Consider the following 21337-nt stretch of genomic DNA (forward strand, 5'->3'; position numbering starts at 1 on the left):
CCATAAAATCAAGATTGTTTAATAAAAGACAATTTTATAGATTTTTTTTCAATCGTCCTTTATGTAAAGTTGTCCTCCCTTTCTTGAAAAGGATAGTAGAGGTGGCGACAGGCTAAATATCTGAGCATACAGATACCATACAATGTGCAGAAAGATTAAACAGAGGCCAAATTGTAGGTTTGTCACATAGACAAAAAAGCACAACCTGCATTAAGTACAAAACAGTTGTAGTGGTCAAAAATATTATACATTTATCTGTACAATTTAACAATACCAATAACAGACTGTGGACTTGGTCCTCCTCCCTCAGAAATATGATCAGAAATGTAAAAAAGAAGAACTTTGATAAAGTGCACCTGTTAAGCATGGGCATGAAAAAGCACTTAAAATATGATAGGTGATAACATAATGTGACGCGCTACGCCACCGAGAAGACTTTTGAAAACAACGACCAAGCGAGCAGCTCCCCCACCGCTAGCTTGCGGGGCAAACGTTAACTGGAATGTATCCTTTGGTGATCAGAAATTAATAAAATGAAATTATGATGCAATGAATATTACCAACAGGCTACAAATGATGTCATGCATATGCATAGTAAGCATGTCAGAATTCTGCACCTGTCTGGCTTAATAGAATCACAAGAAATGATTTGAAATCAGAACACTTCCACATCTGAAGTGTTTCTCAAATTTTAGTATTGTAAACTAATGGATCGGTTAAAATAAAGCCCACTGAATATGCAGATTCATAAATGATTAAGTGACCATGTTACTAATAACATACCATTAACCTAGCAAGGAATATTTCTCCCATCTCTCTCTTAGTGTTTTGATTTGAACTCCTTCCAGAGAGGTTAAAATGTGTTCAAAACCTCAATACAACAACTGAAAGACCTTGCACAGTATGATTAAGGCTTCACACTACTTAAAAAATGACTAACTTTCTTTCACAGGTCCCTTCATATCCAGCAGCATTCAACACTAAACACACTTCCTTGAAATGTTCACAAGACACTATCTACTTCAAACTGGGGTAAATCAATCTGTAAAAAAAAAAGTAAATTCGAGTACGGCATGATTGCACGTGGGAATCATGTACTAGTCTTGTCATTCTGATGGAAAATGAAGTACTAATAATAATCGTATAGTGTCCATATAGCACATTAGCCCTGTATAAAACCCCTATGGTTCTTTATATTTACTTGGTTTTTGCCAAAAGCTGAGCTTGGAACTACAATTTTCATTTGCATCAGCACTCCACTAGTTTTAATCTGGATCCTCGACATATAATAGTTTGGTTCTAAAAAGTACTGCTAGAACAAACACAGATTGTTATGGTTGTATTTTCTCTTTGACAAGAATGGAATGGTTTTGTTCAACGGCTCTTCCTGTCTTTGTGTCTTACTCCATTTCTTCATCCTCTGAGGGCCAGCCCGTGGGTTCATGCTCAGCTTGGCTGGTGCCCGTGTGTTAGGAGGACACGCCGCCCAATGTCAGCACATCAAAGCAGATGTCGCATACACGCACAGGTTTGTTCAGGTCAAATTTGATGATGGGGATCTCTTTTATAGAGCACTTGTGGCAAAGCAGACGCCCACAATGGCGGCTAAGAGAGAAAGAAAAAGACGATGAAGAATGACTTATTAGGTGGCAGGACAAAGGAAGATCATCATAAATGGAGTTATGATTTGAAGAGAAAGAAGGGTGTGTTCTTTATAAAAATCAAAAGACTGAAAACTGTATGTTGCCTACATACCAGTGATGTTTCCTGGTGGTGACTCCGAATTTGGTCATACATTCATAGCAATTTGAACCATCACACCATGGGGGCTCTTTGGATAGCATATCTGAACCATTCAAAATGTGATACATAAAACTAGTTAGATATAACTACTACCAGCATTGTGAATGTCTTAGAAACACTAAACCTGTATCTCTTACCTAGCAGACGGAACAGAAGCTGCTTAGTGGCAACTTGATAGTTGAAGATGTTGGTGCCCTGGTTGTTATTAAGGCCGAGTCGGGCTCCAGCCCTCACAATGGCACGACACAGGTTAGCATTTCCTTTCACATATGCCAACAGAAGCACTGGAAGGAGAAAAGCATCAACTATCATTGACCCAACCGAAATGGCATGAATGCTATTATTATGGGAAATTACCCACTTCCGTATAATCAAACTGGTTGTACTTCACCAACCTGTGTTCCCCTCATTGTCTGGTTTATCCAGGGGATACTCAGGCATGCACTCCAAAAACAGCTCAAAGATGGCTGCCGCGTTCTCCTTCCCATACTGACCAAGGACATGCATGGGAGATTGACCTCTAGAGAGAAGAAAACAGGGCCAAACTATTAAAGTTAGTGAATGTCAATGAAAATTGCACTTTTTTTTTTTTATATATATATATTTGTGGAGTGAGACACAAATATATAAAAGTGAGTCCAACCTGAGATTATAGGCCTCTGCATCTATGTTGGACTCGGTGAGTAGAGCACGCACATTATTCAGACGCCCCTGCATCACGGCCAGATGAAGTGCTATTAGAAGGAAATTTAAGAAAATTATACAATGGAATTCACTGATACAGGAATAATATATGTACTTTTTGTGCCAAGATTTTAATGATTTACTGAGGCCTATTACTGCAATAGTTTACCATTGCTTCCATTCTCATCTACTGCAGCGAAATCAACGCCATTCTCGATCAGGACAGAGCAGATTGTGGAAAGATCCAGTTGTGCGGCGAGATGCAGTGCTGTCTGACGATGCTTGGTCAACTCGTTTACTTTAGCACCAGCCAAGAGCTGCAATCCACACATACATCAGCGAAAACATAAATATATGTTTTAGTTTTTGACTTGGAAAAAGTAAAATAAAATAATCTTTGCTTTACCAGATTTCTGACAATGATCTCTGATCCTGCCTGTACGGCCAGGTGTAGAGGAGAGAGTTTGGCACTGTCCTGTACTCTGGAGTTCACGTTGGCCTGTACGCTAATGAGGAAGAGCACACTCTCTATGTCCGAGTTCTGCACGGCGACATGCAGGAAGTTGCGACCTTTGTTGTCCACCTAGACAAAGAGAGAACATTGATCCAGTGGCTTGTGACATCACACATATATTTCATCTTTGTATGTGGGTATAATCAGGCCTGCACACCTGTTCAGCAGCGCCAGGCTCTCTCTTGAGGATGGCTTCGGCAGCCTTGTTGTTCTTATGAGTCATTGCACAGGCAAACGGCGTCATGCCTTGTCTGTCTCGAATATTCAACCGGATTTCAGGGTGGGAGATGAGCAGCTGGATGATGATGCTTTGCTGGTTGCTGATGGCGACATGGATGGGAGCACGACCCTCTGAATCCTGTATACAGAGAAATGGATACTGTTGCTATCAAGGCATTTAAACTGTGTGTACATGGAACATATCTGCATAAAGCACCAATTAAATTGCATTCTGTCATCTAAAGAAAAAGAACTAGAGTGAATGTATGCATCTGTATGAACCTGTGCGTTCACATTGGCTCCAAACTCCAAAAGGCACTGTGCCACCTCCTCCAGTCCCCAGGACGCAGCCAGATGCAGTGGGCTCTGTCCATCCCTCGCCTCCTCATCTCCCTCACCCATAGGATCAGGCCTCCTCGGGCTGTTCACATCACAGCCACTGAAAACACATGTTGAGATCGGTGATGTGGAAATAATATAGAAAAGCCACATTTTGGAACGTCTGTTCAGTTATGTTCATTTATTTATGCAAGTGATTATTCAGAATTAATTATATTAATTTAAACAGCATAACATGATTATTTTGATAACATTTTTGACCAAAAAACAATTCTATCTTTTTACATATAAGCTTTTAAAATCGTGTGTAATCCCAAACCAGTCTCAGCCTGCATAGAGAACAACACAGAAGTTAACATCAGAGGTGGACAGTAACTAAGTACTTTTACTTGAGTATTGTACTTAAGTACGCTTTTTGAGTATCTGTACTTTACTTGAGGATTATTTTTTCTGGCAACTTATGACTTTAACTTCACTACATTTGAAAGACAAGTAGTGTACTTTTCACTCCACTACATTTCTATCAAGGTCCTCGAAGTAGAAAGTCGTTACTATGTAACAGCTTTAAAAGTCAGTGGGTGATTTTTTTCTTCTCTAAAACGTGACTTTCTTTTTTTCAGACAGTTTATCAGTAATCACTCTTGTAGGGCTACATGAAGAGATTTCCCAGCATTTTTTTAACACTGACCAGTTGCAAATGTGATATTTATTTACTGTGGTGTATATAAGACACAATATTGTCAGATTTTGCTAAATTGTGTAGGTGAAAATATTACCTATAAAGCCACAGAAGAACTGTTGTGCGTCTCCTAATAAAACACAAAAGGTGTTGGACTGAAGCAGCACTGCACAGACTGTTCTGTGTGTGACATCAAAGTACCGAGAGAGCGATTAGACAGCATTTAAAATGTTTGTTTTGATGTCAAATAAGTCTTGCTGTTTTGCTTTTTTCTTAAAGCAGTGTTGCTGTTGTAAAGTTATACAGCTACAGTTGTGTTGCTGGGTTTTACTTTTTTTTTTCTTATCACTCTCTATTTACAGGATTTCACTGTCAGAACTGTGTGAGATCACTACCATACTGCTTTTGTGGGGGTGGGAAGGGGTGTTAAATATTTATTTATTTATGTTCCCCCCCCCCCCCCCATAGGTTTTTAACATTCTAAAAGCTCTTTATTCCAAAGATACTACAAGCTAGTCAGTGTATTCAGCAGGTGTAATGTATTCTAAGTTGCTTCAGAAGTATTGTAAGTACTACTACGTACAACAATAAAACAGTGCATTGACATAAAAAAGGAAATTTACTTTTGGTACTTCTGTACTTTTACTGAAGTAAAAATGTGTCTTTACAACTTTTACTTGTAATGGAGTAATGTTTGACCAGCAGTGTCTGTACTTTCACTCAAGTAATGGAGTTGAGTACTTTGTCCGCCTCTGGTTAACATCACCCTGGGTTCCTTGATAAAAACGCAAAAGGATTTTTTTCTAATGGCTTTTGGATTATTACAGAAAATAAGTTCTGTGACCAGCAATAAACATTTGTTTATGTCTATGGCGATTCATGCAGGTATGCGTTACTCCGCAGCGGTGACCACACGACCAGGCTACAATAGTCCAAATATAAGTACTTATTATAAGTGTACCGTAGTGATTCGGAATAAGACAAAAACGCGGTTTGGAAGATGAATTCATGATGTACTCGCTCATTATATACATTTTGCAAATTTTGAACACAGAAAAAGTTACATAGTGCTGCTTTAACAGCTTGGATGGATTCTGAAGTCTAAATACAATCAATCAGTGAAGTAAAAATTTCAATCTAGGCTATAAACAAACTACACCACAATCACATGACTTCAACGATCACTAAGCTTCCACCAACTCTTTTGGTCTTTAATAAAATCATTTGGCCTGAAAGTTTGAGTAGTTTACAAGTGTGCAGTTCTAAACACAACAAGGCTGTGAAAGCAGACTAGTGAGTAGATGTTTTTCCTGTACGTTGCGATGATGTTTAAGGTAATCAACAACCAGTGTAGTCCCATTTAGCCATTTTAAGAGGATATTATGTTGTAAAATAAAACATGAAAATATCTTGAGCTGGAGTTAATCGCACAACTTTTTCCAGGCATTTAACCAAAAACAATGGAACTGGAAATGCTAAAGTGCTAAATCATTTCTAGGTTTTGGCCTACAAAAATATGTCATCCATGCAGCACTCTATAGGAATGAAGCACCACCAACCCTTTTGTGTTGAAAATGTCTTTTTGATGCCCTGTCTAGGGTTGGGTATCGTTGCAAATGTTAGAGGGTCATGTTTTTTAATTTAAAAAAACAAGCAGATAAAATTAGAAGTAGCATTAGAATAGAGAGTGCTAGAGTTAGAGGGTCAAATGAAGATGAAAGAGATGTGCTTTCATCCATTTCTTGAAAATATTAAGGACACAGCTGCTTGGATTGAGCTGGGCAGGTCATTCCACCAGGAGGGAACAGTTAATGTAGAAGTCCATGAAAGTTTTATCATAGGTAGAATGCAAAATGTTTCAATACAAACATTTCAGTCAAATGTAATTTATGCAATATTTCAAACCTTTAACCCACTTGGGAAAATCAACCCATGGCAACAGTTTAAAAGTAGCCCAATTCTGTGGAAAAAAGCGGACTTGACAACCCTGCATCCAACAAGAGCTACCGGAGTCAGCTTTGACTGATCACAGGTCGAGAATAAGGAGAGATGACTGACAAGACCATGCTGGAGTATTTGCTGCTCAACAGATTCTGAGCTCATTGACAAACATCTGATCTTGTAAGATGTGCTCCCTTTACACAGAGTGCATGTGATCGCAAAATCGAAAGTGAAAGTAAACAGCGCAAACGCTCATTAAAAAATATTTAAATACACTGCATTCTGAGAGAGGCTCCCTGATGCGCCAAAATTATACACAATATTAGAATGTTTAAAGGAGTGGACATGAAAATCGCGAGAGCGAAACACGTTGCAGGAGCAGGCGGCAATGGTCAGATTCAGCGGGAGTGGGATGCATTTTTGTAGGACCAAAAAGAGGACATGTCCGGGGAAAAGAGGACGTATGGGTCACCCTAATTTATAATCTATTGCTAATCGATGTATTCTTTTTAAAGTAGCATATGGAACATATTTTCTGCCTCATTCTGTGACAAGAAGCCACATCAGATCACAAAAGTAAGCATTTGACTGGTGTTGTGGAGTAAAAAGGTTATAATTTTCTCTTTTGTTGGACTACAAGTTTAGAAATGTGAATACAAGGGAGGTTTAGCTTTAGGCATTTTAATTTAAGCATGTTTAGCTTAGTTAACGGAAGGTTACCTGCTGCCATCAGAGCAAGTGTAATTACAGCATTCACGCGCTCCTCGAATGCTCTCATTTCATGAGTTGTGAACTCTGGTTGGATTTGTATTATTAGACCTTTCCGACTTGAGTTCACATGCATTTTCTCAGTTGGGAAATTATTTTTAACGTGCGGTGCCGCGATAATTTTTCTTACGTCCGTTTCGGAGAACCGGAGGACAAATATTTAAATCGATCGCTCAGGCATGGCACCGGAATCTGCGTTCGGATTCGGTTCTAGTACATACCGGTTACATAGGTGCCATATTGGTACTGGGTTTCGGTACCCAACCCTAGCCCTGTCATGTTCATTTTTTTACAATGCAATTTCTGCTCAGAAGCAAAATAAAATAGGGAGAGGTTTTGCAAACCTGCGTATAAGGAAGCAGGCAGTGATCTCATTGTTCTCATCGATGGCTCTGTGGAGAAGAGTCTGCTGACATCCTCCAGGCCCTGAACTCCAACAGGTTGCATCACACCCGTGCCTGACCTAATAAAAATCAACTTATCATAAGCATTATTTTTTTAACAAAAATATGGAAAACTAAATGTTTCAAGATTCAATAGAACGTTAAGCAATCACAGTTTAATGATCCCAGTTGGTAAATAGAATAAAGTTCTCACCAGTGTGGAAGCGATGTCCTCCAAACCGTTTTCTAGAGCCAGCCAGAGTGGAGGATCACCCTTCTCATCCACCACTGACATGTCTGCTCCTCTTGTGCAGATGGCGTCCACTACTAAAGGAAGCTGGTTACTGATGGCCAACTGTAAAGCTGTCTGCCCCTCCTGGGTCCTGGAACAAAGCATGATTTGTAGTTTGAGGAATTATTTTCATGGTTTCATAAATTATCATCTATTATATGTGTCAACTCTTTCAGAAATAGCAGAGAGGGGATGGGATTGAGACACACAACAGGCAGGACTCAAACCCTCACTGCTGACATTAACACCACAGCTCAACATGTCTGGGGGATGTATGCTAACCAATGCTTTCTAGCTCTATCAGGTAGGTGTAGTACCTGATGTTGATGTCAGCCTGGTGCTCCAGCAGGAAGAGGGCGCTCTTGCTGTCCTGTCTCTTTATGGCCATGTGCAGTAGTGTTTGTCCATCAGACATGGTGTCATTAATAGCTGCTCCAGAACCCAGCAGCTGTGCGGCAATAGTGTGCATACCTAGTGATGTAAATAAGATGATACATGAAAAACTGAAAGATCTGCATGAGCAGTGAACTCACAGAAGGAGATTTTAACAGAACCCACCGGTCCAGAGTGCAAGACCCAGAACGGTCTGATCCATAGAGTCTTTCAAACTGAAGTCAGGGATGATCTGCAGGTTGTTGGTGGCATGTAGTGCATTGGCTTTGACATATGGAGCAAAAATACAGTTATGAGTGACAAAGAGATGGCACAGCTGCATTGATCAATGATGAAATCAAACATCCTCCCTCATCCCTCACCTTTCTGCTCTAGTATGACAGACACCACATCTGGGTGGTTGTGAATGATGGCCAGGTGGAGGGGACTCTGCAGGGAGACTCCTTGGCTTTTCTCAACTCCATCAGGCAGGGCGCTCTCAGTCTGCAGGTTAGGATTCGCCCCCTGTTGGAGTAACTCTGCTGTCAGCCCTGCCAAGCCACAGCGGCAAGCCGTGTGGAGGGGAGTCTCACCCTAAAAAAGAAATTTGACAATAAAATATCAGATGGGGGAAAAAAAAAATATATATATATATATATATATATATAAAATACTAATAAATAATATTTAATTTATAATAATCCACCTCTTTACTACTACTCATTTGTTATTACATGTTAAATTTCAGATGTATATATACTGTACACTACCGTTCAAATGTTTTGAAGTCTCTTTATGCTCACCACGGCTGCATTTATCAATATAAATGCAATGATCAAAAATACATTAAAAACTGTTATATTGTGAAATATCATTACAATTTGATATAACTGTATTCTATTTTAATATATTTTAAAATGTCATTTATTCCTGTGATGGCAAAGCAGAATTTTCAGCATCATTACTCCAGCCTTCAGTGTCACATGATCCTTCAGAAATCATTCTGATATGATGATTTGCTGCTCAAGAAACATTTTTTCTTATCAATGCTGAAAACTGTTGAACAATCTGAAGCTCAAAATATGAGCATTTATTTGAATTAGAAATCTTTTATAACATGACAAATGTCTTTACTGTCACTTTTTGATCAATTTAATGCGTCCTTGCTGAAAAAGTCAATATATATATATTTAATTGTTTTGATGACTACACTATTATTCTAAATTCTGTAAATGAGTTTGTATGTTCAAACACGTGACAGGCAGGTGATTTCTAATCAAAGCAGACAGACTCACCCATTTGTTGGTGTGATTGACTTTAGCTCCATGTGTGGCCAGGAAGATAGTGGCTGCTTCACTTCCTGCGATAGCTGCTCTCTGCATGAGGCAGTTACCTGAGGACGAGATGTCGTGATTAACTGTTATGAAAGGGGTCATGACTAAAAGGACACAGATAGATATGTTATAAAGTGCAAGATGTGCGGTACCATTGGAGTCTGGTGCATCAGGATTGCTTCCTCTCTGTATGAGCTGTGCTGCCAAACTGTTCTCGTCAAATGAGGTTCCATTCACAACCGGAGCTTCATCCTCAAAAGGGTTGACAGAGGGGTCAGAGGCCACAGTGATGTACTGCAGAGCCAGCCACAGTGCAGTGCTGCCTTCATGGTCTTTCAGCTCAAGGTCCAATCTAGGCATGAAGAGGAGGGATTGGAAGGTTAAAAACACATCATGGGATAACACTGTACTCTGTTGCATTTGTACATTTTAAAACACACGTTTTAGATAACTTTGTGTATTACATGCATACAGATATTTTACGTAGCATACTTTTCCATTAACTTCAACAATCATGTCAGATCATTCATTTTGAAAAACTTACTGTTTGCATTGCAGCAGCTGGTTAAAGACCGGTTCATTTCCTGACACCACAGCCTCATGTAATGGCGTCCTAAGAATTGGACAATGAAAATATTAAGTGATGAATACACTGAATAAGTTGTACCCCCATAAACATAGTCATTAATGCAGAAGACTTAATGTTACCCACCGTCCTTTGCTGTTTTGCATGTTCGGGTTGGCACCAGCTTTGAGCAGAGCCTCAGCGATGTGAGCCATGCCAGCCATAACTTCACCACTATGTTTCTTAGGGCTGAAAGAGCAGACCAGGTGCAGCGGTGTCTCCACTGCCCCCACTGTGGCAGCGTTCACCTGTGCGGAGTGACGGATCAGAAATGTGGAGGCAAATTCATCTCCTAAAAAGACAGGGAAAGAGAAACACACAAGATGGGGAGAGAACTTAGACCACCAAATGAAAATAAAAAACTTCTCTCAAGATTCTTGATGGTTCTCAAAAGTTTTAGCAGCAGTCTTTTGTAAGCGAAGGTGGCTTTGTGCCAACTTCAAACTTCTTGTAAAAAAGTACCACATTTGATTATTCCCTCTGGCCAAATACAAGCAATTGTCACCTCTCTGGATGGCCTTGTGAAGAAGACTCCAGCCGCTCTGGTCCACCATGTCAACATCTGCCTTATTGTTGACCAGTGTGGTGGCGATGCTCTCCAGCTTCTTGGACAGAGCCAGATCCAGTGCCAAGTCTCCATTATTGTCCAGCTCATTCAGCTTTCCAGGTAACTAAGGAATTAAATAAAAGAAAACAGGGGTCGACTTTATTTTAAGGACTGATTCTCACCATTTACTGGCATTCATATTACTAGCATATTGGCTGTTCATTAACACTTAAGAAGCACATATTAATGCCTTATTCTGCATTACCATTTTTCAGATCCTTTAATCCTAACCCATACCTAAATTTCATAACTACCTTATTAACTATTAATAAACAGCAAATTAGGAGTTTATTGAGGCGAAATTCATAGCTAAAAAGTTAGTTAATAGTGAGAATTATTTACATTTATCCTAATGACTTTGCCATGCAATAAACAAGCTTGTTAGTAGAGGATCATACATTTATTAGCGTAGTAAATGTGACTAAATCCAGCTGAGTATGTTGTTAAAATATAAATAATAAATAGATACATTTTGCATAATAATTTCTAAGATTCAGTGCTGGCTTTTTACCTGGGCATCCATCTCAATTAGATAAAGGAAGACCACATCTTCTCGTTCTACTTTAATTGCTTTGTGAAGGGGGTACTCGGTCTTGGATTTGATCATCTTATACAGCAGCTGAGCATCCATGGAGCTGAAGTCCTCTTTCCGAAGATCATCCTGTTTGAGAGGGTAAAGAAAAAGTCAATATGAAACATATTTAAGCATCTATTCATTTGGAAACGTTCCATTCTACATTAACACACACTCAAAAAAAAGCATTGCGGAACTATTTCCTCATTTAAAACAGCAGGTGACTTCTTTAATAATTATGCAAATTTTAATCTCCCTCTGGTCTACTCTGTATCAAGGTCTTGTTCAAGGTCCGCCAAGCCCATATCGATGTGTTTGGTTTCACTGATCAGAGAGAGCATCTGTAAACCCACCACAGTGTTTCCTTTACCATCCTGGTCATAAACATAACCTTGAGAATCAATCATTATGCCTTGTGGGGATTTACAAGGAGTCATAAAAGAGACTCCAAACATCAAGGACAACAAAATGCTGCTGCTTTTAAACAGAGAGCCAAGGAGGAAGGCTATTTTTCACAGTGAATCTGTCAGGTTATTAATCAATATTTATCTTATTATTGCAGATAAAATGATGCCTAGAACTGTAGTGTATTACTGGCAAATGCAATGAACACAACATGAATTCCACATCTGATGGGTTTTTCCAAGGACGAGGATGATGACTCGATTCTTCTGACTCACCCAGTGACTGGCGATGATTTCTCCACAGTAGTTCATCAATGTTGTGGCGTCCAGCTCTTCGGCTGTCTGGTAGAACCTGATACAGTTCCTCACGTTCACTGATGACATCACTCCTTTCTCACATCTGCATTTGAAAAACAATTTATGTGTCCACAGAGCTCACTGCTTATTCTTCAACACTAACAACTCAATTTTGAAATTATTTAGATATGCTCATTAAATGTAAAATTTCAAATTATTTTCTCTTTATTTTTAAAAAAGGATGACCCCCTATTATCACATGACCTTTTATCATTTATATGGGTCAACACATTATTCCATTTTTCATATTTCACCTTCTGAATTTAACATCAAACATTTTTTTTATATACAGTATGCTAACATTCAAAAGTGTGGGGTAAGTACGGTTTTATTTTAAGAAATTAATACATATATTCAGCAAGTATGTAGAATGATCAAAAGTGATAGTAAAAATATGTATAATGTTACTAAAATTGATCAAAGTTGTTCTGTAGTCGCAGTACTCAAGAATAAAAGTTGATCATTAGCATAAAAGCACAAAACATGTAGCCTGTCTGCTTGCCATTTAGCAGCTGCTTTTATCTAAAGCGACTTAAGCATACCTATTGATGGGAGAGGATTACGTACTTGACTCAAGGGCACTTTGATGATGGGGCATCACTGTTTAACTATAAGCCTCTTTCAGGCAAATGCCAGGTAAAAGAGCGCATGCTTTCAGATAGATTTCATTTGATGAATATGACTCATTTCACTTTTTCCCAAACTCAGTTTTTTCCGTTTAAATTTTTCTGGATACCATATTTTTTCTAGACTCTGTTTTAATGGTTAAATTAAATTTTATTCACCAAAAAGCATGTCTAATTAATTAAAATCATGAAACCTACAATTTTTACATTGTAAAAAAAGTTAGTAGTGTAGGTTTGTAGGGCAAAAACAAATTTTTAAAGGGTTAGTTCACCCAAAAATGAAAATTAGCCTATTTTACTCACCCTCGAGGCATCCTAGGTGTATATTACTTTTTTCTTTCAGACGAATCCAATCGGAGTTATATTAAAAATTGCCCTGGCTATTCCAAGCGTCATCATTGCAGTGGGTGGGTGTCTCTCATTAACAGTCCAAAACACGTTAGATAAAGCGTGCACATCCATAATAAAACGTGCCTCACACGGCTCCAGGACATGAATAATGGCCTCCTGTAGCGAATCCATGCATTTTTGTAAGAAAAATATCCATATTTCAAACACTTTTCTTTCACTTCTGCTGACTGTCGTACGCTGAAGCCGTTCCGGCAGATGACGTAGGACGTATGCGTCGTGCGCGCCTCTGAGATATGCTAGTCTCGCGAGTTTGTTTACAGGAGCAAAGGAATAGAGGGAGTGATAGAAAAGTGTTTATGTTTGAAATATGGATATTTTTCTTACAAAAACTAATGGATTTGCAACAGGAGGCCTTTATTCATCCCCCAGAGTCGTGTGAGGCACGTTGTATTATGGATGCACACGCTTTATTTAACATGTTTTGGACTGTTGAAAAGAAACACACGCCCTCTGCAATGATAGAGCTTAGAAGTGCCAGGACAATTTTTAATATAACTCCAATTGGACTCGTCTGAAAGAAGAAAGTCATATACACCTAGGATGGCTTGAGGGTGCGTAAATAACAGGCTAATTTTCATTTTTGGGTGAACTAACCCTTTAAGGCCCTATGAAATACATTTTATTTTTTTCTCAAATTCAGTTTTATTTTAATTAAATTCTGTTTTCCATTAGTTTTAATGGTTTTATTAAATATTAATAATCAAAAGCATCTCTAATTAATTTATTTTTTTACTTTTTTTTCAGAAATACTGTGTATTTAAATGATTCTGTTAAATAAATTATGGTAAACATTCCTTGAAAAATAATGTTTTAATAATAATTTTATTATTAGTAGTAATACTATCATTACATTAAGTATTATTTGTCACAATTTTTTCAAGTTAAACCGAACTGTTATTTTGACGGGCTGCTGTGAAGACCTTTAAGTTTCTGTTTGTATATGATATGACAATAGTTTTATTTAAAAGAAACGGTAAAATGCTCATGAAGTGACTCTCAGAGCAGTTCTAAAATTTATGTTCATGTGTTGAAATACACATAAATTGAGGCGGCAAAGTACATTAGTAAACGAAACCACGCCTATGCCATTCATTCACACTGAGACACGCAGAATATACAGGATTCATATTTAAATGGTATTTGCGCCATAAAGCAGCACTATGTAACTTTTGGCGCTCTAGCGGTTAATAAACAGAACTGCACACATCCCGCGGAAGAACATTCTAACCGGAGCTACTGTCTATGGCGATTCACGCAGGTATGCGTTACTCCGCAGCAGTGACGACCCGACCAGGCTACAATAGTCCAAATATAAGTACTTATTATAAGTGTATTGTAGTGATACGGAATAAGACAAAAACGCGGTTTGGAAGATGAATTCATGATGTACTCACTCATTATATACATTTTGCAAATTTTGAACACAGAAAAATTTACATAGTGCTGCTTTAATATTCACAGACACTAGTCCATATCACGCTTTGATTTAAGTGTACTGACCTACGTTTCATGTATCCATCCAAAATTTGTCAAATTCTGTGACATTCCATATTGTACAGTTAATTCCATTTTTCACATCTGGATTTAGAGGTCTGCACGGGCTTTAAAGTGAAGCCCGAACCCGGCCCGTACCCGAGATCGTCTGACCCGACCCAGTTAAATTTAGAGCCCGAACCCGACATCTTCTTTTTTTTTTCCCCCCACAACGAATAGCCAATTTAAAAAAATGCTGTATTTCATGATTGCATTCAACGGCCAGTAAGCAAATACATGTAAAGAAACAGAATCATTACGGCTCGGCCAGTTCAAAAAGCAAAAGAAAAAACGCTTACCATTTATGAAAGTTTATGAACATCAGAACATTTGAATTGTTGTATACGACAAGACGATAATTCTTCCATCGTGCAAATTATGGTCATTTTCGTCAGTTAAGGCTCGTTAGCATTTGGCCTGCTTTATATCAGACACAGAGATGCAGTGCGGTAAGATCACATTTATTTGAATTAATTAGGCTAATTATATCATTTACTTGAATTTGCAACGAAGAGAGAGAGAGCGAGAGAGAGAGAGAGAGAGAGATGAAAGTTGCGTGTGTGAACCTGCGTCTGCGCGTCTCTCTCTACAAGCAATGAGGCTACAGGCTGATTTATACTGATTTATACTGTTGAAAAGAAACACACGCCCTCTGCAATGATAGAGCTTAGAAGTGCCAGGACAATTTTTAATATAACTCCAATTGGACTCGTCTGAAAGAAGAAAGTCATATACACCTAGGATGGCTTGAGGGTGCGTAAATAACAGGCTAATTTTCATTTTTGGGTGAACTAACCCTTTAAGGCCCTATGAAATACGTTTTATTTTTTTCTCAAATTCAGTTTTATTTTTATTAAATTCTGTTTTCCATTAGTTTTAATGGTTTTATTAAATATTAATAATCAAAAGCATCTCTAATTAATTTATTTTTATTTTTTTACAGAAATTCTGCGTCAGCCCTACGCTGTAGCCTTTACGCCGTAAGCTATGCGTCAGTTTTCATTTATACTTCTGCGTCGTTGTCCGCGTCAACGTGCAGTACACATGCAAACCGCTAGTCAGCAGTGTCCACAGGCATGTTGCTGGTGTAACCCACAGTACCACGGCAAAAGCCGAAGAAGAAGGCTCGTCGGAGAAGCATTATAGCTGTGACGGCGGCAAATAAATATCAAATCATTAAATCATTATTTAAAACTACAAAAAGGAGACAACAACGGAACAGGAGATGATGGCATACTTTCAATCTGCACAAGGACTTGTACCACGGCAGATCAACATTGTTTGTTGCGGACAACTACTGATGTATAATGCTATGTAGTATAATAAATGATAAGACACTTGTTCTTTGCTTTGTTTTATTTTATATAAGAAGGTGTAACATTAAAATATATTAAAGTGCACATAAACACACACAAAACTCAAGTACATATGGAGGGAGGGGTTCTTGCAGACCAATCACAGCGCTTGCGGTCTGCGTAGAATTGACGCGCTGTTAGATTTTTGGAGAGGTGCACGTCAGGCTACGGCGTATGGGTGTGCGTCTATGCGTAAGCTACGGCGTAGGTCCGACGCAGAAGCATAAATCAGCCTTTAGTTCCTTCAAAAACAGCGATTTTACTCCCTCATTGCAGAGAAATACAACGTTGCGAGTCAGTAGCCTGTCGAAGCTATTTTACTAATAAAACTTACTGTGTTGTCGTGTGCAATAATGTGTGTGTGTGTGCATGCGTCTATGAAAGCAGCGTAGCCTGCATATAGTTTTAGTTTAGCTATAAACCCTAGCCCGACCCGAACCCGAAGCTATTCATTAAACATTAACCCGAACCGACCCGAAACCCGAAAGTATTTCGGGACCCGTCGGGCTCGGGTCGGGTAGCAGACCTCTACGTGGATTCCGCGATTCTGTCTGCGTTTTCCACATTGCGGAAATCGTAAGTGTAAGATTCATCACCAAAAGCCTTTGTGTTTACATCAATCCATGCTGAGGGGTGCTTTATATACTTGTAGTTGAAATTCTAATATGTTGAGGTGATAGATAACAGCAGTTACATGGTAACATTTCTGCTGGTGAATCACAATGAGATGTAAAGAAATACGCAACATGAGTCATAAATCTATCCCGTCATTTGCATCTGTTATACTAAAGACACTGTTCCCACCTTTCTCGCAGAAGATGGAGCTGGAAGCGGTTGGCCAGCTTCATCAGGTCGATGAGGAAGCCATCTTCTCCACTCAACTCCAGATCATCCGTGTACGCCCAGCGCAGCATTGCCATGGCAACCTCTGGTTTGGCATCTAGGAAGTCACAAGGGGAAGCACAGGAAAGAATCCAACAACAGGTTCAGTTTTGAAGGATTTGACACTGCTGCATACTGCATTTGAACAATAAGTAAAAAATGTAGACATCCTACTTTTCGAGTGTGGGTTGTAGGAAACAGAGAAGTCATTGTTACCTGAGAGGTCCAGTTCTGAGGTGGAGGCCATGTTGGCTAAGCTCCAGATTTCACTCCGAGCAGCCAGCACGAATTTATGAGCACTGAACCTCTGCTGTCCAATCTTCACCTTCAGATCACTAGGAGAAAAAAAACACTGATATTGTCATACTGACTTTACACAGCATCCATGTGAAATATGCAGTCATCAGCTACCATATCATTTGACGCATCACAGCTCATGTATTATGCAATGGTCTCAGTGAGGTCAGATCTGAGACTACAGTCTGGGCTCAAATCTCAGATGGATCATTCTGTAACTTCGTAATAACATGGTGCAATATAAAGAAATACAACTGCAATACAACGTCCAACCTTTACAGACCCAGAAGACATACTAAAACCCTTTCAGCCAGCTTTAATGCACTTAGAAGCTAAATCAAACATTCAAATCAAGTCAAAGCCACAGACAAACTTACATATTTCAATCACTGTGTGAATCTTATAAAAACTGTCAAGAGCTGAACAGAGATGTCTAGGTAATATTTCACCACAAAAACCAAAGGAAAAAAAAAGTTTTACATAGACAATAAAGCCTGTCTATAAAGAGGAAGCATCTGTAAACCATATATGGTAACAAGTATTGCAAGTATACATCACTTGACATTTATTATCAATGCTAATTTTTATTTTTTTTAATTATATTTTATTACAGTAAATGCAATTTTCCCCATATAGTGGAAAAAAATTGGTTTCATTATGATGACAAAATATCAAAATGCAAAAAAAAAAACAACAATGATAAAAATGTTTAATGACGTGCATCTTTTTTTCCCCCCCATTTCTTTTGCCTCTGAGGTTAAATATGACCTCATCTAACAATAAGTGACAGTTCACATCCAGTGCTCACCTGTACTGCTCTTGCTGATAAAGGTCAGCCACGATGGCCAGCAGGCGGCTGATGAAGTTGTCACTGGCCTGGGAGGTGGAGCCGGGGAGAGTGGCCTGGGCGGCCAACACGGAGCACCGCCTCTCCGTCTCCACCAGCTTCTGCTGCATCTTCACATACTCCTGCCTCAGCAGAGCAAGGTGCTTCTGCAATTTCTGCACCTCCTCTGCAGGTATAATGAAAATGATGGAGAGGTAAGGGGCAAGAAGGGGAGAGATGACAAGAAGTGGAACACAATGAATAAGCACATGGGACATAAGGAGAAAATTAGGGTAAATGGATAATAAACAGATAAAGTGAAAAGAAATGTGATGGGTAATGAAAAAGGGAAGTGGAAATGCCATGAAGAAGAGAAAGAGAGGGACAAAACACAGATTTCATATGAAAACGGCTGACACATGCCTTGTCCAAATACCCACACTTGCGGTCTTGGCCACTTGAGAGCGCGTGCGCGCGACAGGAAGTAAGTGTGCAAAGCTGTCCCAGGTCTTAAAAACACCAAAGCGCAGTGCCCTTAAAGGACACTAAATCCACACTGTCTCGAATACCGCTCCGGAGCGCTATTCGAGGCTTAGTGTATCCCATCATGCATCATGTTTTGGAAATAATTCGTGAGACTTTTTGCCGAGATCTCGCGAGAGGTCCCGGAAACCTTTCCAATGCAAGTTAAATATTAATAATTAGATATTACATATAATTTGGTAGAAAAACAGTGTTTTTATGTTTTATTGGTGCAAAGATGAGTAGTGGTGATATTTATTTTGTACAACATTTGCAACTGCTTTTTATCACTTAATTAGAAGCACCACAAATTAAAATTGTCATGTTATAGGGACTACTGAACAGACATTTAGAAATTGATTTTAAAATGCAAAGTATTTAAAATAAAAATAAAGCTATGTAAACACTTGCATTTTTACAACACTACAAGTGTGTCCCATCAGGTAAAGAAAAGTTCGACACACACTTGTGGTCTTCATGCTCACTTGAACACTTGGGCCAAATACAGGAAATACGTCACATAAGTGGTCAAGTGCAAAGACTGCAAGTGTGGGAATTTGGACAAGGCAACAGACAGACTTCCCAAGCACGCTCAAGGGAGGTGAAGTGGACCAACGCTATGTGAGGAAAACTGTCTTTCTGCTTTTTGAGAAGTAAAAACACTTTCAACATGGTCTAATTCATGAAGAACAAACACAAGCGTTCATATACACCCTCAGGATCCATATCATTCCACTCAAACCACAAAATAACAACTTTAAACTCGCCATTCTCAGTGTGGTAATTGCCTTGGATCTGTAACTAGAGGATTTCACCGCTTAACTTACATTCCAACACGGGCCGCTTCCTTCCTCTTTCCTTGAATTTATTTCTGTGTCTCTCTAGAATGCTGAGGTTACACTTTGCCATTGCACTACATAAGCTTAGGTGCTGAGAAAGCCGGTCTAATAATGTGTTACCATTTGGCATTTAGGAACATCTTTGAATGTTGCTAAAAACAGCAAGCAGCACCTGGTGTAAATGTACTAGGCCTATATGAAAGCTGTAATTTTTGCAAAAAGTCTACCCTAGTCATTGCAACCAATCAAACCTGTGTGCCTGCAAGCAAAGGCATGTTCTCAGTTTAATATGTGAGCCATTTGCCTTTAGCCTAGATTCAAGAATCCAGTGTCCTAAGAAATCAACAACTCAGAACCATCCAAATAGGCCCCATAAAGTATTTAAAAGCCAATCAGATGACAAGAAACCTTGTGAAGCAATAACCTGCTTGCAATACCAACAAGTAGGCTACATGAATTACACCTCATGAATTACACAATGAATTCAGATGAAGGATAAATCATTCTCGATTATCTGGAAATAGTGTAATTAGTATACATTAAATTGCTCTATTAATCTTTATTCAGAAAGAGGTACAGCCATAAAAATGTACCAAACATGGCTTCAGCCAATATGCTCGTCACTAACCTTACATGGTTGCATTATTATAATACAACTGCACTAGACTCTTATTATTAGCCACGCCGTCTTTTAAAAAGAAGCAAACAACATGACAGAAAGATTGTTAAAGTGTTCTTACGCTATTTGAAGAAGACGCCATTTAAACGTGTTATTATTTTACAGCATGTTGTGGAAAGATAAAGAAGGGAGATGTCACATATGAGCTGATAAAAGTAACGGTTGCAACCGTCTGCTGCGACTTCTTTATATGCAATCAAGATATGTGCAAATTATCCGTACATAACAACATTGAAGAGTTATACATGTATTTATTTTCTACTGTTATCATATATCAGTGTCATGTTATATATTGAAATATATGATCAAATATACAGTGCTATACATCGTCAGATTTAAAAACCAGCTTATACATTCAGGTGAATTTCTCATCTGAGACGACGAAGAACAGGATAAAAGACTAATAAAAGGGCAAATTCTAATGAAACAAAATTACTTGGAAGGCAAGCGCATAATCAGAATACATGACGACAATGTTTCTAAAATCAGCTGTTTCTATTTCAAAATCATAACGTTGGATGTTCTGCGACAAAAACAACTTTAGACATCTTATAGAAAAAGCATTTATCTTATATGTCTTTACACGAGAGCTCAAATCACCCGGCAAATTATTATTATTACCACCGCTCAGCCCACCACCTGACTTGCAACCAGCTAGCTGGAAAAAACAATCGAAGCAATAATGAGGCTCATTTCAGAGGTACGCAATATTTGTTGCCAACTGGCTGTGGTGAAATCAATTACATGCATTATTTGGTCTGTCCATCGTGTAAAGGTACAGCCGCTGCATGTGTTAAAACAGAAAGGACGTCAAAAACAAGAAAGACACCATTCTCATACCTTCCGCCATGTTGGATCCGTGGCTGGTCGCCTAATACCGCGAGAGACCGCGGGAGGAAGGTTTTGATTTGGGAGGAGTGAGTGTGCGTGTGTGGAAGCACCGAGCCAAAGATACACACATTACGTTTGTAAAGTGTATTATCAATGACAGTTTACATAATGTGCAAGTCTGTGTGCCAAATAAACTAACTGTACATGGGGTCTTTTAATATGCACTCTTATTTAAGTTTTATTTTGACCAAAAGCCAACGTGTTCCTCATGATTGTTCCAGAGACATTAAGGATAAGGAATTATACTGAGATAAATGCCCTCTTTGGCTCACATCTCCAAAACCCTTTCTAAAAATAGGGCCTAATCGGTTGTATAAAAGTCTCAGTACAACTACATGACACTTACACCACCGAGGGTGGCATCTGTTGCACATTCAAATGCACATTTTCTTAAATTCAGTTGGCTTTATGACAGCCAAGCAATATTGTCCTAGCCAATGTTGTTATTGTTTTATAAAACTATTAAAAACCTTTGTGAAATTGAAACTAATTGAGAAAAAAAAAAAAAAAAAAAAAAAAAGAGATAAATTACCTACAAGAAATTACAAATGTTGCCTTGGCATCTACCTCATAAATAAATT

General features: G+C 38.7%; 1 protein-coding gene across 1 annotated transcript; it reads right to left on the reverse strand.

Moving 5' to 3' along the window:
* Positions 1 to 41: 41 nt before the first annotated feature.
* LOC107597410 (rabankyrin-5-like) lies at positions 42 to 20797 on the reverse strand. Its single transcript, XM_016288463.1, has 25 exons — positions 20706 to 20797; positions 17808 to 18012; positions 16919 to 17037; positions 16625 to 16760; positions 11815 to 11938; positions 11072 to 11221; positions 10459 to 10624; positions 10041 to 10245; positions 9873 to 9941; positions 9481 to 9680; positions 9290 to 9387; positions 8378 to 8588; positions 8181 to 8279; positions 7940 to 8093; positions 7545 to 7713; positions 7292 to 7410; positions 3503 to 3659; positions 3159 to 3359; positions 2894 to 3070; positions 2657 to 2804; positions 2447 to 2537; positions 2199 to 2323; positions 1941 to 2087; positions 1756 to 1846; positions 42 to 1605 (listed from the first exon to the last, which is right to left on the reverse strand). Exons 1-25 carry the CDS (start codon positions 20713 to 20715, stop codon positions 1470 to 1472), a joined length of 3507 nt encoding a protein of 1168 aa, XP_016143949.1. The 5' UTR covers positions 20716 to 20797; the 3' UTR covers positions 42 to 1469.
* Positions 20798 to 21337: the final 540 nt, after the last annotated feature.

This window comes from Sinocyclocheilus grahami, unplaced genomic scaffold, assembly GCF_001515645.1.
Source record: "Sinocyclocheilus grahami isolate Dianchi unplaced genomic scaffold, SAMN03320097.WGS_v1.1 scaffold12.1, whole genome shotgun sequence".
NCBI classification, from domain to species: Eukaryota; Metazoa; Chordata; class Actinopteri; order Cypriniformes; family Cyprinidae; genus Sinocyclocheilus; species Sinocyclocheilus grahami.

What these genes read in the sequence shown, in the direction of transcription:
- LOC107597410 (XM_016288463.1), bottom strand. An exon ending in CAGCTGCTGCAATGCAAACA is followed by an intron (nt 9,681 to 9,872) that starts GTAAGTTTTTCA and finishes CTTCATGCCTAG; the next exon opens with ATTGGACCTTGAGCTGAAAG. An exon ending in GAGCCAATGTGAACGCACAG is followed by an intron (nt 3,360 to 3,502) that starts GTTCATACAGAT and finishes CTCTGTATACAG; the next exon opens with GATTCAGAGGGTCGTGCTCC.